Source organism: Pristis pectinata, chromosome 2 (genome assembly GCF_009764475.1).
Source record: "Pristis pectinata isolate sPriPec2 chromosome 2, sPriPec2.1.pri, whole genome shotgun sequence".
Taxonomy (NCBI): domain Eukaryota; kingdom Metazoa; phylum Chordata; class Chondrichthyes; order Rhinopristiformes; family Pristidae; genus Pristis; species Pristis pectinata.
Window position 1 is genome coordinate 39265238 of NC_067406.1, and position 19975 is coordinate 39285212.

Genomic DNA, 19975 nt, shown 5'->3' on the forward strand with positions numbered 1-19975 from the left:
CTCTATGATCCTACTTTCAGGTCATTTCTGAAGGGAAGCTCAATTCCATTAAGTATTACTTTGATAAACACAGCACTGGAGCATCTTGTACTTTCAGCCCCATAACCTGGCAGCTCATAACTCTGGTGAGCAGCAAAGTGGTTATTTCTAAATCAATTCCAGCTATATCTGCATGCAAGTAAAACAGTCATTTGAGACACAAGATAGTGTCTAGAATCTGCCTTCACAAAGAAGTTGAAAATGCTGGAAACACTTAGCAGGCTGTGTACCTCAATTTTAATTTGTTGCTTTTTTTCTTCGCCATCTCCAAATGCTTTTTTTTAAAAAAATTGTCACCTTGACAACTTCGGTCTGCACCCTTTCACAGATATTTCCTTTGTTTTCTCTCCACTCTACAACCTGTTTAATTAGTTTTCCAGTTCTGGTGAAGAGTCGACCCTAAATGTCAACTCTTTTTCTCCCCAAAGGTGACCTGAGTGCTTTCAATATTACCCGTTTTTGATTTCCATCTGTAGACATTTGCTTCAATTACTATTGTCTGTACAAATTGTTTAACAGAACATGTGGCACAAGACTTTAATCTAATATTTTTGTTATGCCTCAAAACCATGATGGTGTAGTACTTCCGTAATAACATATATGTCATTGTCATACAACAGCACTTGGGTTGATCAGAATTTTGGGCCAGATCTTGATGACCCATTCCTTCTGCGCTGGTTTTCACCATCTCTCTAATTGCCTGGCTTGAGGTGGAGGGCAAATCTCGCTGGCCATCTGCATTGAGGTCCATTGGCATGGCCCAAACAGCAGAAGGGCCACAAGTGGAAGTGAGAAAACCCTGACACTACGCCCAAATGATCTCTTAAACATCTGACTAAAGTCCCATTCCCCAGCTTTGCTAACTGTAAAAGCTGTGAATATTTTTTTACATACACCTGACATATAAAGACATTAAAAAAAACTTAAAAGTTGAAGCTAAGAATTAACACAATTAGAACACCCATATATACTTATTATTAACATTAAAGCAAAAAATTTTTTTTTAAAAAGCAAATTAATTTTTAAACAAGTAAACTGTATTTTTGTTTAACCTGCTCACGATCCAATAGGTAAGACTGGCCTTCCAAAACTAAGTGCTGGACTTCCACAACTCAACCTTCTGCAGTTTAAAAGGCTAAATGCTGGCATTCCAATTTCACTGGCATCTCCTCAGCAAGAAAAACCCCTTAGTAGGTAGCCCTTACAACTAACATTGCCTCCAAGAATGAGGTACTTCAATGTGTTTTCTTCTTCAATGAAATAGGAGTAGGACCCTTGACACTCAAATCTGTTCCCATTTAATAAGGCCATGGCAGATCCAATTGTAACCTCAACTTTTCATTCTTGTCTTCCTATGATAACCTTTCAGCCCCTTTCTTGTTAAGAATCTACCTATCTCCACCTTAAACAATGCTTAAATAAGATGACTTAGTTTAAAATAAACTATAATTCCCTACATCTTTTATCTATATAGATAAATGGAAATACTTGGATCTAATAAATCTGGAACATTGGAGGCATCTCATTGTTTTCAAATTGATACAATTAAATCTATTTTTGAATGTATTTTTACCTGTCAGAAAAACTGATTTCTGAATGTAGCATGAAATAAAGTAACACAAATATAAGAAAGTATTGGAGTGGCAGATTCCACGGAACTTGGTTGATCTAAGAAAATGGAGGTGGAATTCTTTTGAAAATTAAATATGCAACATTTGTGTCATTCTAGGTTTCATTTCTCAATGACTTTAAGCACTCATGTGAATTCCTTGATTATTAATGTTAAACAAGCTTTCTCACTTCATTTGATGTAAATTAGTTGTAAATTAGCATAGTTACAAGATTAGGGGCAGTCATTTAAAACTGAGGTGCAACAGAATAACTTCATCCAGAGGTGGTAAATTTCTGGAATTCTCTCTCCAGACTATTGTGGAGGCTAGATCACGGGGGTATTTAAAGATGAAGATACAGGGAATTGAGGGCTATGGGTAACTGGCATCGAAGAGGAGACAAGGACTAAAGCAAATTAGCCAAGATCACATTGAATGGCAAGTAGATCTGAGGGGCGAAGTGACTTCTTACCCCTCCTATTTTCTTATGTTCCAATGATCTTTTCATTAGTATTGGACTCTCAAGACATATAAAACCAGGAGTACTATGTATAAAAGATGCAAGAAATACCAGTGCAAGAAATCTACAACTCAAAAGATCTGAAGATAAAGACAGAAAGTCACACCCAAATGTCTTGATATGTTACTTTTCATATATATCATGCTTTTTTTAAAAAAAGAAACATTTGTTGTTTCTAAATTTTGTTAGTCTTTGTGGAATAAACGTTGCTTTTTGGAACAAGTACACAATCTTTGAAAAGCATTCTCAGCAAAGTAACATTTTAATTCTCACTGCATTAAGATGTGAGGTTATATACACAAATGTAAGATCATCAGATGCTGAAATCTGAAATGAAAACAAAATATGCTCAAGTCCAGGCAGCATCTACAGAGAAGGAAACAGAATTATCAATTTAATAACCTTCCATCAGAATGTTAAAATTATAGATGTAATAGGTTTTAAGAGGTGAGAAGGATGCAAGAACAAGAGGAAGTGATAGGCTAGAATGATTAAATGACCAAATCAACAATGATGCAAAGCAAAAGATGGTAATGGGACAAGTAAACAGAAGGGTTCAAACGAACTGTAAATGGCAACAGCAGAATCATTATCAGTGCCTTCTATTCAATTAAAAGAGACATTGAGTTCAATGATTTCAGATCATAATGTCATGTAAAAAAGACAATAAAGTGCTCAGAGCAATAAGGTGATGCTTCCCAAACTTCTTTTGAGTTGCATTAAAAATGCCAAAGTGGCTTAGGATGGAAAGGTCAGAGTGGGAGTGGAAAATTGTTATTACATCAAAACAAAAGCATTAGAAATACAAAACTGGGAGGACATGATAGTGCCCTATTTAATCAAGAGGGGGAGAAGTGTAAGCAAGTGAGCTGTGGAGTCAGCAGGTGTACAATATATATTGATTAGTAGCCTATCACCAGAAACAGATGGTGGCAGTGTTGATTTACAAATGCAGATCCACCTTGCTGAGGTTGAATGAGAAAATGAGCTAAGTGCCCCGGACCATGACCAAGCACCATCATTTGCCAGACTGTCACAATCCTCATTTCCTCTGGAGATCTTTCCTACGCTTCCTACTTCCAGCCTTCAACCTCACAGATCCCCACACACAGAGCCCACTTTTTCCTGTTTCCCAAATCTACAAGACTGCTCAGAGACCCATCATTTCAGCCTTTTCCCCCCCCACTGATAGGAGGTTTTTTTAATTCCCTTTTCATTCACTTCACATCAATATTCAGAACTCTTAAATCACCTTCCACAAAATTAATACATTGCCCTGTACATATGCTTTTCATCTTGGATAGCCAGTCCCTCTCTGCCTCCATCAGCATGTCTGACAGCCCTCAGCAGCTTCCTTAAACAGAGATCCAACCAGTACCACAACACTGTCTTCAACCCGAATATACTTTTCCTTCAACTCCATTCACCCCCTTCACATAAAAGATGCTGTGCAGGTCCGATATTTCCCCAGTTTGTGTGGATCTATGGATAATTATTTGCTCCAGTCCCATGCAATTCTCCTCCAATACTTATCGTCAGTATATTCATATTTTTTTGGTACCTCCAACTCTCACACCAAACTAAAAAAAAGTCAGCAATATTGCCTCCAATCTTCAATCGTCCTTTCCTGTCACATGACACATTGACAACAGATTGGAAAGGGAGAATTGGTAATTTCTGGAAATAGATTGTAAAGCGATTTAGCCCACTTGTTGTTTTGTTAGACACCATCTTCTATCCCCCTTTCTGTAAGGAATCGATTCCGCTTCCCAGTTTTATCACACTCCTGAAGTGGCCTTCAAATCACTTTCTGCACCAGCGCAATTAATAAGTCTTCTATTCCAGGTCCCCTTGCACCACGATCGAGAGCCATCATTGGTGTTTGCTCCACTTCATGCACTTTTGCCCTCAAACCTCATCATTTCCAAAACTTATGAAATGGCACTTAAGAGAAATTCTATCCACCCCAACATTTAGTGGATTATCCTACACCAATTTTAGAACAATTCAATCACCAAATACATCTTTCCCTTTCAGTGTTCTGCATACAGCATCCCTTCATGCTAATCTAGTGCACACTTCAATCACACCAGTACCAACCTCTTTTCACAGTGGCTTCCAGTGCAAGGATAAAGTATCTACTCTCATATCTTCCTTCCTGCTGATCTAGACCCCAAACATTCCTTCCAAGTGAAACAGCAGTTTACTTGTACTTTATTAACTGAAATAATGCTTACTGAAGCAGAAGGAACTAAGCTGCTAATGAAGCTGTCTCTTCTATACTTTTAAGACCAATGCAGATTTTGTGATTGCTTTACTGAAACTATTTCAAGTTAAACAATGTATCAATCAGCTGGCATATTTATTAAGGAGAGTATCATGCATGCCAAAGAAATGAGGGTCTTGAATCACATGCTTATTATGATGGAGGTATTTGCAGCCTTTAAGCACATTAAGGTGGGCAAATCCTCAGGACCTAACTAAGTGCACCCCTGGACCTTATGGGAGGCCAGGGAAGAAATCACGGAGGCCCTTGTAGAGATATTTGCCCCATTATTAGCCACTGGTGAAGTTCCAGAAGACTGGAGGTTGGCTAATGTTGTTCCTTTGTTCAAGGAGGGTAGCAAGGACAGGCCAGGGAACTACAGATCGGTAAGCCTGAGTTCAGTTGTAGGGAAGTTACTGGAGGGAATTCTGAGGGACAAGATCGACCATCATTTGGACAGTCAAGACCTGATCAAGAATAGTCAGCATGGTTTTGTGCGTGGGAGGTCATGTCTGATAAATCTTATGGAGTTTCTCGAAGAGGTAGCCAAGGGGATAGATGAAGGTAGGGCAGTGGATGTTGTCCATATGGACTTTAGTAAGGCCTTTGACAGGGTCCCACATGGCAGGCTGATCTGGAAGGTTAGGTTGCATGGGATTCAGGGGGAGCTAGCAAGGTGGACTCCGAATTGGCTCAATGATAGGAAGCTGAGGGTGATATTCTAAGGTCGATTCTCTGGCTGGAGGCCTTTGACTAGTGGGGTGCCCCAGGTGTCAGTGTTGGGACCTCTGTTATTCATTATGTATGTAAATGATTTGGATGCAAATATACTTAACACAATTAGCAATTTGCTGATACTAAATAAGGGGGTCTTATTGATAGTGCAGCAGGTTACAATGAATTGCAGAGATCTTGATCAGTTAGGGAGATGAGCTGAGGAATGGCAAATGGATTTCAATTTAGGCAAGTGTGACATGATGCATTCAAACCAGGGCAGAACTTATACAGTGAATGGCAGGGCACTGAGAGGGACCTGGGAGTACAAGAGCACAGTTCGCTGAAAGTGGCTGCACAAGTAGACAGGGTGGTGAAAGTGGCGTTTAGCATGCGGGCCTTCATCAGTGAGGGCATCGAGTTTAGGAGCAGGGACATTATGTTGCAGTTATACAAGTTGTTGGTGAGGTCACACTTGGAGTATTGTGTACAGTTTTGGTCACCCTGTTACAGGAAAGACATTGTCAAGCTGGAGAGGGTGCAGAAGAGATTTACGAGAATGCTACCTCGACTAGAAGGCCTGAGTTATAGGGGGAGGTTGGCCATACTGGATCTTTATTCCTTGGAGCTTAGGAGAATGAGGGGTGACCTCTTGGAAGGGGTATGGATAAGGTGGGTGGTCATAGTCTTTTCCCCAGAGTTGGGGAGTCCAAAACTAGAGGGCATAGATACAAGAGGGGAGAGATTTAAAAGGGACCGAAGAGATAACTTCTTTACACAGAAGGTAATGAGTACCTGGAATGAGTTGCCAGAGGAAGTGGTCAAGACGGGTACAATTGCAACATTTAATAGGCATTTGGCTACATGTAGGGGAGGGGCTTAGACGGTTATGGGCCAAACATGGGCAACTGGAACTAGCAGGGAGGATGCTGTGGTTGGCGTGGGCCACTTGGGCTAAAGGGCCTGTTTCTGTGCTGTATTACTCTATGAGACTCCGGTATTAATGACCACCTCAAGACAATGCATCTTGCTGGGAAGTGTCCCACTAATTTCATCAGTGCACATACACCAACTATTCAAGAGTTTTACAATGACCAAGAGCACACTTAGTCCAATTTGTCAAACCCACCAATGTAGTTGTCTTTTAATTGCCCTCGAGTTTAACGAGCCATTCAAGCAGTATTTTAAAAGATGGACAGGAAGTGCTGGCTTTATCATCACCAGTCACACCTCAACCATATACATTAAAAACACCAGCATTCAGATCCTGAGGATAGATAGAACGGTCCTCATTGTGATTTCAAAGCAGACTCTGACAGGCTTAATTAACCTACAGGGCACTAGTAAATATAACAGTAACAATCTAATTCTAAGAAATTACACAATCTTACTATTATCAACACAGCATTGTTTGCAGAATAAAAAACAGACTTCATGGAATCTTGCTCATTCTGAACACTAGCATCTGATTAACTATATCATTGTCAGGAGATCTAACATCCACTGAGCTGATTACAGCACAGATTCTAGTCAAATTCTTTCAAAATTCAATTTCCATGTCAAGCCAACCTGAAATTGAGAGGAAAAAAAATCAAATAGGCTGTCACAAAATACTTCTTGACAAGAATATTACTTTTTGCCAGTTGTCAAATCCCACTGGCTGGAGGCTAGCTCAACATTTGATGACATTGTGGGCACAATACCATGATGGTTAAATAACTCAGCTGGCATTGAGAAGCCTGACCTGTCCTGTCGATCCACAGACACAAGTTTGAGTTCCATCCTGGCAGATGGAGAATTTGCCTAATTAAATAAACCTGGAATAAAAATCTAGTGTCAGTCATGGATATCAGGAAACTACCATAAAAATCCATTCAAAAATATCCTTCAGGGAAAGGCCGTGACTCCAGACACATCAATGTGGTTGACTCAAGTGCCCTCTGGAATGGAATAGTAAACCAAGTCAATTGAAGGGCAAATTAAAGATGGGTAATAAATGCCAGCCACATGCATAATCACATGAATGAGTATAAGGTAAGTGAAGCAATGTAACAATTACATAGCATATCAATGAAGTACTCACTGTGATTATGAAAGCACTGGACTTGGTCAAAGGGCAAAACACAGTTTTAATGCAATCTCAACAGCAGTATACAAGATTGGTGGTACATGATGCTTGACAAACCAGTGCTAATTTGTGGACTGAAGGAAAAAGGTCCTTCAAGAACCCATCACTACAAGAGGGAAAGAAACTGGTCCATCCATAACAGTTTTGATGATAAGTCTTTGTTGATAATTGCTGGAAAGATGCTTGTCAAAATACACATTCTGCACAATACAAAGTAGAATAGTTCTAATCAAAGTCAAGGTAGCTTCACATTGAGCAGGAGGAACAAGACCTCCAAATGGTCCAAGGGAGATAGAAGAACATGTGGCAAGTACAAAAGCACTAAGGTAGCAACAGCAGAGGATTTTAATTATCTTTATCATTAATTGGTATGGTCAGTTTAAAAAGGTACAGAATTCTCAAATTGCATTGAGAACTTCTTTAGCCAGTATGTAGCAATCTCCAAATGAGGGAGTGCAATTCTTGATTTAATTTGAGGCAACTGAGTTGGGCAGATAAAATGAGTTATCAGCTGGAAAGCATTGTATTTGTGATCTTAGTTTCATTTAGCATAGTGATGGAGAAGAAAATGAATAAATGCTCTAAAATGTGGCAGGTTGATTTTAAGAACAAGCAGTGATTTAGTTATGGCTACTTAAAGGTAAGTCAATCTCAAAGCAATGCAAGGCATGTATTATTCAATGGGCTCAGGGTAAACAGTCCCACAAAAATGGGTGGGACTGCCAAATCTAGAGCCCTTGAATGCCAAGGCACATAAAGGTTAGGATAAGGCACCAAAAAAAGGGAAGTTTATACCTGACAGAGAACTTATGACAATGTATTGCCAATCAGTAACTAGTTGGATTCTAAGAGATCAATGCAGGGGCTTCAACTATTTATAGAGATGACCTGGTTGACTAACTGTGCTGTAGCCAGTTTTGCTAGTGCTAGAAAAGTAGGTGGATTAGCAGAGTGTGCAGAGGACACAAAAAGCTTGCAAAAGGATATAAGGTGATTGGACAAAAGGTTGGCAGATTTAGAGTGATGTGCGAAGTTATTCACTTTGGAAATTATAATGAAAAATTATGTAAATTGAGTGAGACTACAAAATATTGCAATACAGAGATCTAGGTGTCTCAGCTCACTAAACACCAAGTTAGCATGCAAGGACAGCAAGTAAACATGAAGGCTAATTAAATGTTGGCCTTTGTTGCTAGAGGTATTTAGTATAAAAGTAGGTTTTGATGCAACTTTACACAGCACTGTTGAGGCTGTACCTGGAGGGCTATGTACCATTTTGGTCTCTGTGTTTAAGGAAGAATGTGTTTGCATTGGAAGTAGTACAGAGAAGTTTCATGAGGTTGATTCCTTGGATAAAGGGATTGACACACAAAGAAAGGATGAGCAAGCTGGGCCTGAATTCATTGGATTATAGAAGAAATGAAACGCCCAAGATTCTGATAGTGTTCGACAGGGTGGGATGCCAAGAGGTTTCTCTTCTTGGAAACATCTAAAACTTGAGAGCATAGTTTCAGAATAAGGCACCACCCAGTTAATTTTTAGATCTTTAAAATCTTCCACTCGACTGAAGGCAGAATTAATTTTGTTTCTCTTCACATAGATGCGGCCTGATCTGCTGAGATTTCCAGCACTTTGTTTTTATTATAAAAAGGTAATTGTTGACTGGTGCTTTTGTAACTGAAAGGTTGTTACCAGCGAGGTTCCACAGGGCTGAGTCTTGCTTTTTGTGATATATATCAAGTAAACCTAAAATGCAGGGAGCACATCCAGAGGTTTGCATGTAATACAAAAATTTACAATAAAGAAAGCTTTTGTTGGTACAAAGATATATATAGTCTAAGATGGGCAAAAAAGTGGCAAGTTGAGTTTGAGTGCAAGGTAATGCATTTGAGGAGGTGTGACAAGGCAAGGGATTTTACAAGAAATAGAAGGATAGTAAGTGATGCAGAGCAATAACGGGGCCTTGGAGTCAATGTTCATAGATGCTTAAAAAAATTTTGGGATTCTCTCCTCTATTAGCTGAAGCATAGAATGTAAGAACAAGGATATTAAGTGAGAATTCTAACAACTCATTAGGCCATAGCTTAAGCACGTGTATGGTCAATGACCAAGCACGTGAAAGCCATGATTGCACTGCTGAGAAAACTTACAACCACGTTGCCCGGACTGGAAAATAGCAGTCAAGGTAAGAATGGATATGCTAGGGCAGTTTTAATTTGAAAGAGCAGACCGAGGGAGATTTAATTGAGAATAAAATTGTAAAGGGGCTACACAGAATAAATAGGAAAAAAAAATTCCTTTAGTACATGGGTTTAAAAACCAGGGGCATAGATTTAAAGTAATTGATAGGATTAGAGGAGAGGCAAGGGAAGATTTTTTTTCCACCGAGGAGCAAAGGGGTCTGGATCCCACTACTTAAGAATGTGGTAGAGGCAGAAACCATCTTCATATAGAAAGGTATGAGTCACTTCACATGGGATTAGGTTGAGTAGCTCCTTTTTGAATGGCACATACACAATGGGCTAAGTAGTTTCCTTGCGTCACCTCCTTGTCCAGTGATTCAGTGATAAAGAGACATGATCTTTGCAGCCAGACAACTGCAGATCCTGAGCAAAGGACGAAACAATGACATCCTTGTGTCTTTGGAGTCCTTACCCAAGGGTTGGATACAGTTAATAGGAATGACTTCAAGATGATTCTGGCAAAATTTTATCAAAATCTCCATCCAGAGCAAATGGAAGATGATGACCCTTTCAATTGCTTTCCCCGAGTCGAATACAGTTAAAAAGCTGCGTTCTCGATATCTACTTTGCATATATCACAATGCCTTCAAATATTAAACAGTAGTGAGTTTTAAAAGTCAGAGAAAACTACACAATCTTAAAAGTTTGGATGAATTGGTCCATGTTTGCAGATGATTGTGCCCAATTAGGTCACTCCCAAGAAGACATGCAACTGAACATAAATTATATTTCATGAGCTTGACTTACACTTATTATGGGGAGAGGGCTGGAGAAAGGGTGGGGGGGGGGGTGAAAACAAAAATCAGCCATGATTAATGGCGGAGCAGACTTGATGGGCCAAATGGCCTAATTCTGCTCCTATATCTTATGGTCTTATTAGTTCAAAAACAGAAGTTGTGTACCAACCAAATCACAAACAAATTTTATGTACCACCTGAACTATCCATTGATGCCCGTCCTCTATAAGCAGTGGAGTAAACTATTTATGTGGGATGCAGTGTTGAAAATGCAACCACTAACAAATTTTAACTCAGATAGCCAAAGCGAGTACAGTCTTTGTAAGATTCAGGGAATATCTGTAGTACTAAAGAGTTATCAGCTTAAAGACCATGCTAAATGTGTACCTACCTGCTCCCCTCACATCACTCTATGCACACTAGGCTTGCATACCATGTAATTACCCGAAGAAACTAGATTATTTGCAATCAACCTGTCTCAAACTAGTAAGCATAAGGTGCTTTTCCATACTTTAGAATGAAGTTCATCTCTCATTTTACTAATTAAAAGGTCATCAATATGAATTATTCACCCTCTCTCTCCACGGATTCTGCTTATTCTTCTGAGTATTTCCAGCATTGTTTTTATTGGCAATTATAAACTGCAGAACTATTTTTGAAGTATCATGCACAAACAGTATCAAATTTCATTTTACTTAAATATACCAAAAGTCACCCAACCCATGAATTTCACACCCATACCTGTAATTCCTTTCTTTTCAAGAATTTTTCCAAATAAACTATTTCAGTGAAAAGTGTCTTAATACATCTTATGTTTCCATTAGGAACTGTACTAGTATATGGTAGTGGCTTTTTAAAAGGAACACCCATTGCAAGGAAAATAGTCCCAGGTATTTCCTTGCACTAGATGCTCAACTTAATGCAAAATAAAACGTTCTCTCAAATTGTTAAAAGTTATTGAAATAGCTGTATCAACCAAAAGTTATTTGTTGTGACACTGAAATTTTAAAATGGTTTCCTGGTTATTGAAAATACCCTTGTCCACAAGAGACCAAGCAATTTGTAACCATTTACTATTCATTCAATATGCAGAAGCAAAGCCCTGGTGCTTAATAGCTTGAAGTTACAATTTAAAAATGTACAAATTCCATTCATACAGCTTTATTAATAATTTATGAATCTTTGGGTATCATTAGGCCTATACTTCAAAACATTCAACATTTTGTTACAAGTAGAATTACAAGTCCATCTGAAACATGGACTAAAAATGTTAACATATTTTGATATATGTGAAGGTAACGCATCACTCCTGCACAGAATCAATTAAGTTTTTTTTGTATTTAATTGACACAAAGTACCTTTACACACATTACACCCCTCCAAACTTTCACAGAAAATCTGGTAGTGGTCACGCATTAATTAAATGGACCCTATCTCACTATCAGTAGTGAACCAGTTTAAATCTACATACATTTTCAGTAAGAAACTTATATCAGGAAGGAAACAGAAAAACTGAAGCACCGACACAAATTAAAAGAAATAAAAGACAGTCATATAGTTGAAACAGAAAATATTGTGTATTTCACACAATATTTAAAACATTGGAAGGATTACTGAAATGTGAAAACCCAAGAAATAAAATGCAACGGATCTGCAAATACAGTACATGGCAAGGGGTTGTTAGCTCCATAGGCCTGCATAATTTCCATGAAGACCTGAAGGCAGGGGACCCCCTGCAACAAAAAGCTTTGTTCCAGAGGAGTCGTAACAATGTGTATAGACCGCATTCGGGAAGTGGTCGATGTCTGAAAAGTAATTCCTCCATGTTTCATCGTGATTCTGTAATAATATAAAATAAATCCATCAGAAGAGCCAAATTAAAAGGACAATGAAAATTTATCTATCATTTGATCAAAAGGTCATTTACTGAAAACTAATAGCAATATCCTAGTTAAATAAGAAACAAAGAGCAAATTGAAAAGGAAATGTTATTTTGATCCCTCCGTGGTTCTGAGAACCATCTCTGAACAAGGAAGGACCCAAGTTCAGATCTGATCCCAAATGAATTTTGTGACTACACCTAGCGAAACAGCAAGGCAAAAATGGACACAATATTCTTCATTTACAAGAGAAAACTATATTCAGCCAGGGTTCCCCCTGCTGTTCATTGTTCAAAATGTCTATGGACTGTATCTGACTCAGCAGTGATTCCCTTCACATTGAGGATCAGATTTATTATCATTAATTTATATGATGTGAAATTTGTTGTTTTGCAGCAGCTGAAGCTCACAAATGTACTATGTACTCTGATTTGACATCTGGTGACCACGAAACACCAATAAGAGGTAACCCTTACTAACAAAAGAACAACAGGGAGAAACGTTTAAACCAGAATGTATTGAGTGAAATTATCTTTGATAAAATGCATTTACTGCATGTCCAGATGTCCCTTTTACTGTGAAGTACAGCGTTCATTATATCAGACTAATATACTAAGGAACATTGGTATTACTAAGTCAGAATCAGTTAGGAAATTTGAACACGTTTAGAATGTTAAAATATTTTGCAGCACAAAACAAACATTAATACTTAAGAAAAAAATTATATATTGGGCAACATAATTTAACTACATCCAATTAGTCAACGCAAAACATTTAACTTTCGTCTTCAATACAAGGATTAGTCATTAAAAGGCAAATACTGACTGTATAGTTCAGAAGATTTATTTTTACCAGATGGAAGAATGAATTAACAACTGTCCATGAACGAAAAAACATTTTCCATCCATTAGTAACTATATACTCAATATCAGCAAGTTATTTTACATAAAACAGTTCACTATGATTTCACTAAATACTGAAAGAACCTAAAACCCTGAACAAATTCCAAAAGCAGTAGTCAACGGAAAGATTTGCTATCATCTAAAAACCAAGCTGTTCCAACATACTTATGATATCACCACTACTTGGGAGTACATTAAGGAAACATTGTACAGCCATTAATTTGTTTTTGAGTGCAATTAGACTTATTAGAAAAGTACATAGATGCATACATGCTTCAATGATGGGTTTGGACATAGTCACTGCAAGTAGACTTAACAGTATTACTAGTAACTTGTCCTGTTACAACTGCAGCAGCATTACTTCGGTACAACACCTCCCTTCTGCAAACCAACAAAGCGCCTTCAAACTCTGAACTGAGTAGGATATGCAGAATCCTTTACCCTGCTGGCTGTCCTCAGAAATTCATTATCATTGTACCTCTGCTATATGATGACTTGCAAGTGATCCTAACTAATGGGTCCACCATAGACAGACCCAATCTGAGTTCAGAGTGTATGCAAGGCTATATCATTGCGCCAAACCTCTTCTTAATCCTTCTCACTGCAATAGTACATCTTAGCACAAGCTTCCCACTAAAGTTCAGTTAACAGGAAACTTCAATCTTCATTACCTCTACCCCATAACCAAGGTAATCTCAATCAGCAAATAGTATTCAGATAACACTTGTGTAAAACCACATTCAGAAACCAAGCTTAAGGTCCTTGGTGATTCTTTCAATGACACTTATAAAAGGGTGGGACTTGCAAGAAGCACAAGATGATAAAGGTCCTTGACAATCTGCCCCACAGCACAATACCCCCAAGAATCAAGATCCAGAGCAAGACCCTGGAAATGTGTACTGCTACCTGCATCATGGGAGCCACCTCTCAAAGGCAGATACTGATGACAAAATTTACCACCACCTCCAGTGTTCCAGCACAGCCTTTGGCAAATGAGGAACAATATTTCAAACATGGTACCAAGTTCGTGGTCTACTAAGCAGTAGGTATCTCCATCTCTCTTTGTTTTAGAGATATGGACAACTTGCAGTAAGCACCTCAAAGCACTACACAAGAGCCACCAATGATGTCACCACAATATCTTCTAGAACTATTGACAGGATAGGTGAACCAACATCAGTGGCTTCTACAAGGCCAACATTCCCAGCAACAATGCTTTGATCATGCTTGACCAGCTCCTGTGGGCATTGACACCAGACTCCTTCAAGACACACTCTAACCTCCATCAAAGCAAGAGATTTCAAAGAGGGCAAAGAAGACACTTTAATGACATTCCTAAAACTTCCTTGGAAAAAGTGCAACATCCTAAATGTTCAAAATGGAGGAGAAGCATCCAAGAAGTCACTGCGCACCTTGAATCTCTACAATGAGCATGTGGAGGCCAAATGCAAACAAAAGGAGAGCACAATATTCCTAACTATCCAGCTCCACTCCACAAATACCACCTGCTCCACCTGTGGATGTCTCAAAGAACTCTTGAGCCTCCCAAGAGCCCAAAAAATTGAAGTCATCTTTGATCCCAAGGATTCTAAAAGCAGAGAAAGTTGCTAGAGAGAAAGTATATCAATGGGATTAGTTCTAGATTGCTCTAATAAAAAACTGGCATCCTGTTGACATGAAGAGCTTGTGCTTTTTATCCCCATAATGCCAAGCTCTTTGCCCCTTAACAATGTTTTGAACCTATTTATCTGTGTATCAATTATCTTTGACAAATACTTGTCATTACGTCTTTTGTGCTAAATTGTTAAAACTAGATTTCAAGATTCCGGTACTTTTCTCCATTCCCTCCTTGCCCGGGGGCAGGAAACTTTATAATCCTGTTGCAAGCTGGCACCGGAGCTTAGCGATTCTTTGTGAGCTATCCCCAGCTGGTTTACATTTACTATAATAGTTCTACTCTTTTAAATCTCAATTCTAACATTGTCAGAATTACTTACCTACATTGGATTTTCTCTGTAATTGCAACACCATATTTTGCATTCTGTTTACTTTTTACTACCTTGATGTACTTAATAATGGCATGATCTGCCTTGATGGCACGCAAACAAATTTTTTCATTGCATCTTGGTACACATGACAATAATAAACCATTACCAACCAATAATGGTAGTTTCAAGCATTATGAATTGCTTTCTAACTCCTCAACAATGCTCAGTTGGCATATGATTTCAGGACTTAAAGCTAGCTACTCCACTGTAAATCAACCTGATCTCACCCAACACACAACCCTGGTGAGCTTCACTGAAGAGCAATTACAATCATTTTTCCTCCTTACTCCAACAATTGTAATATCTCTAATAGCATCCCCCGCTGATTGAATAACTTAGCACTACATACCTGCAACTGAATGCAAGGCATTCCCATCTCAAAATGGTTACACAGATTGCTACTAGCAAATCAGCAAGAGTGAAAAGCTTAATTATGATTTAAAACAATGTTTCTCAACCTTTTGTTGCCGGAGACTGACTGACTACCTTCCTAAACCAACATGGACCTCAGTTAAACGTCCCAGCCTTTAACTATTTTTTTTCCCCCCAGCTAGGTTCATGTACAAGTATGAAATTAAATGAAGGTGCACACAGTGGAGTGTAAATACTTTGAATCATCAGAAACTCACCTTGCTTAGTACAGATAAGTAAAATGTTTTTCCTTCTATTGAACTGTAATATTTTAGAAGAAACCTCCTATGAAATAAGAATTTCCTTTTAAAATATAGGCCACATCACTGAAACAAATGTATTAAAAATAAAACAAAGTTTTATTCTGAAAGTAAACATATGATTTTTACATTCCATATCATGTATTTGCAATGGAACTGGGTGCAAAAATCCTTGCCCAATGCCATCCTCCGCACTTTCAGCTTCTCACCCACTCATGCTCCCAGCTATGCTTTACTCTCAGCTCCACACCAACCTTTCCTGTTAATTTGAAAATCTCTTCGCCAGACTTGAATTTCTCACTGTTATGATTTTCTGTACAAAACCTTTCAATAAACTTCTGAGCTCTGATGTCACGGAAAACTAGAGGTCATTATCCAGTTCCTACTATTACGATGTGTTCATCAAAGCCATAAGACCATAAGACATAGGAGCAGAATTAGGCCATTAGACCCATTGAGTCTGCTCTGCCATTCAATTATGACTGATTTATTTTTCCCTCTTAACCCCATTCTCCTGCGTTCTCCCTGTAACCTTTGATGCCCTTACTAATCAAGGACCTATCAACGTCTGCTTTAAATATACCCAATGACTTGGCCTCCAAAGCCGTCCGTGGCAATGAATTCCATAGATTCACCACCATCTGGCTAAAGAAATTCCTCCTCATCTCTGTTCCAAAGGGACATCCTTCTATTCTGAGGCTGTGAATTCCATTCTATTCTGAGGTCTTAGACTCTCCCACTACTGGAAACATCCTGTCCACATCCCTCCAGGCCTTTCAATATTCAGTAGGTTTCAATGAGATCCCCCCTCATCCCTTGAGACTCCAGTGAGTACAGGCCCAGAGTTATCAATGCTCTTCACATTAACCCATTCATACCCGGGATCATTCTCGTAAACCTTCTCTGGACCCTCTCCTACGCCAGCATATCCTTCTTAGATATGGGGCCCAAAACTGCTCACAACACTCCAAATGTGGTGTGACCAATGCCTTATAAAGCCTCAGCATTACATCTATGGAGGGAAATAAACAGTTGATGTTTTGGGTCGAGACCCTTCAAAAATTGCATCCGGTGCAGCCTTCTCTACATCAGTGAGATCCGACGCAGATTGGGTGACCACTTCATCGAGCACCTTCACTCTGTCCAGTTCAACAGCCAGGATCTCCCAGTAGCCAGCCACTTCAATTCCACTTCCCATTCCCATACTGACATATCTATCCAAGGCCTCCTCTACTGCCACTTTGAGGCCAGATGCAGTTTGGAGGAGCAACACCTCATATTCTGCCTTGGTTGTCTCCAACCTGACAGCATCAACATCGGTTTTTTAAACTTCCGGTAACCCCTTCCCTGTGTTTTCCCCTTCGCCCCCCCCCCCCCCCCCGTTTTTCCTCATTCCTGTGGCCCCTCACCCCTTCTCTTTCCCCTCCCCTGCCCTTACAACATGCCGATCACCTCATTCCCCAGGTCCTTCCCTTTATTCCATGATCTACTGTCCTCTCTTACCAGATTCCTCCTTCTTCAGCCCTTTGCCTCTTTCACTTATCAACTCTCAGCTTCTCACATCATTCCCTTTCAACCCCCCTCCCCCACCCGCCTACCTTCCCCCTCTCACCTGGACTCACCCATCACCTGCCAATTTATGCTCCTCCCCCTCCCTCTACCTTTTTATTCTGGCTTCTGCCCTCTTTCCAGTCCTGATGAAGGGTTCGACTCAAAACGCTGACTGTTTATTTTCCCTCTATGGAGGCTGCCTGACCTGCTGAATTCCTCCAGCATTTTGTGTTTTGCTTGTCCATGCCAACCATGGTACCCACCAAGCTAGTCCCATTTGCTGAAGTAGTTTGCACCTCAGTCATGATCCTAGTACTGCATTTGGTCTCAGCACTCTAAAAGCTTACCTTTTGGTTCCATTACCCTTGTTGTAGTCCCCCAATTAAAATACCTTACAGTTATACAATGTCTGCAACACATTATACATTTCACATTGGTATAATTCAACAAAATCTACTGGTTCAATCCACCATAAATCATACTTCCTTATGTTTAAGCATTTTCATGAGATAAACAGGTGTTGTTCAAACAAACAAAAAAGGCCCAATTTTAAAACACAGCATATTTCCTCACATCATGCAGCATTCAGTGGACGTGTGGTATTAAGAGAGACCAGACAGTCTGGGTTTACATTCCTTGGAGTTTAAAAGATCAAGGGGTAACCTTATTCAAACATACAAGATACTATGGCTGCTTGACAGGGGAGATGTTGAGATGTTTTCATTAGTGGGAGAGTCACCCACAAGGGGACATAACTACAAAGTAAAGAGGTGGTTATTTTAAACTGAGGTAGACAAACTTCTTCTCTCCAAGGGAGTGAATCTCTGGAATTCTCTGCCCCAGAGGATGATGGAGGCTCGATCATTGGATATATTTAAGCGGAGAGAGATAAATATTTGAAAGATAGAGGGATTGAGGGCTATGGGGAACTGGCATAGAAGAGGAGTTGAGGCCAGCATAGATCAGCCTTGTCCATATGGAATGGCAGGGCAGTTTTGAGGGGCCTGATGGCCAACTCCCGCTCTTATTTTCTTGAGTTCTCATGTTGCCTTAGAACCCAACAGTGTAAATGCAATAATAAAGTTCTTTTCAAAATTTTAAATAGGTATTTTATCTTTCTTGGCTTTTACATCCTCACCTGGGATTCAGCTTTTAATCTTCTATAAAACCTACTTTTTTGAGCTACATTCAGCCTACTTCCAATCACAGAATAAATGTTGTACATCTTACTTTCTTTTTGTTTTAAACAAATTAACAGAATCAATTATATCATCAGTTGCTGACAATGAGTTTAATCTGCCACTTTTGAACGATTTCCCCAACATCAATTCCCTTAGACTTAGGGAGAAACTAATCACAGTTCCCTTTTTTGCTAATCAATTTCAAGACTACTACTTCTAGGTTAATGTAATGATAATCATCATTAATATACACAAGCAGAAATGACCCCCAGAACTGAATCTGCCTGCACATCCCACCAACTCCCAGTTAAAATGAAAAGCTGCCTTATTTTCTCCCTTACAGTCATACAACTTCACAGCACAGAAAGTGGATATTTGAATCACTGTACCTGTGCCAGTTCCTCAAAACTACTATTCAATTAGTACAGCATGACCTGGGCTTTACAGTTGTATTAACAATACCTTTGCAATTTCGGTGCTTGTGCAGTTTAAAACTGACATTCTGTCAATGATTCAGCTCACTTTCACAGCCTGTGGTTTGCAGTCCTCTCCACTGAAATCAAGGTAACACAGCTGATTTGATGAGGACTCCAGATATGAACAGACATTTTGCCAAATACCTCAAGTGTTACTGCAGCACGAAGGATATGGAGATCCAGGGTAATGGGATTGCAGTTTGCATCAAGTACCACCAAGTGAAAAATATTTCTTTGAAATTCAGTTTTTCAAAAACAGTTTCTTCAATATATTTTCAAGTCTAACTAAAGCACCATTAAAGTTTTAAAAGAAATCAACAAGCTTTATTACTATGTCCTAATAAACAGCAGGCATGCTCATTCCATACTGTTTTACAAACAAATGCCAACTTACCCCAACTATTCTCGCACACGACTATACACTGCATAGAAAATATATCACTAGATCAAAGGTTTAACAAAAAAAAATTCAAGACTATTTTCAAGTTTTAACTTTTTGTTTATGGTTATGCAAATGCATAACATGGGAATTTGCCTAATAAGATGTTTTTTTTTACCAATTGTGAAGATAATGTACAAATCATACCATTGTTTATTTATGGATGATGTTGTTACTTTACACATGAAATAAACAAGTGTATGTAAAAATGAAAAAAAAATTCAGGATCTTAACTTCAGAACTAAAACCTACACGAATGAAAGTTAATTGGCCCTATTGAAAGATGACCACAATTATTGTAACATCAGTGGACTCAGTCAATACTTTGCACTTAACAAGCATAAAGGATTTTAAAAATATAGCGTTATAGTCTACTTCTGAAGATTCTAAACTACTTTGTGTTAAAGCAATCTGCATTAACAGATCATTTGAATAAAGTAACTATAAATTAAGAGAAATCTGTAAATTAGCTAAGACTGGATTCTATATTTAAATTCAACCATCTTTTCAATTGGATTCTAAAAGCTATCATTTCCCTCAAGCTTTACAAGCAATGCTAGCAAACAATAA

General features: G+C 38.8%; 1 protein-coding gene across 1 annotated transcript in view; it reads right to left on the minus strand.

Annotated features, from left to right (window-relative positions):
• Positions 1-11402: 11402 nt before the first annotated feature.
• dcaf12 (DDB1 and CUL4 associated factor 12) overlaps positions 11403-19975 on the minus strand; it is a 77850-nt gene continuing 69277 nt past the window's right edge. The window contains exon 9 of the mRNA XM_052041662.1: positions 11403-12096. Within this exon, the coding sequence (XP_051897622.1) occupies positions 11938-12096 (159 nt within the window). The 3' untranslated portion in view covers positions 11403-11937. The remainder of the gene's footprint in view (positions 12097-19975) is intronic.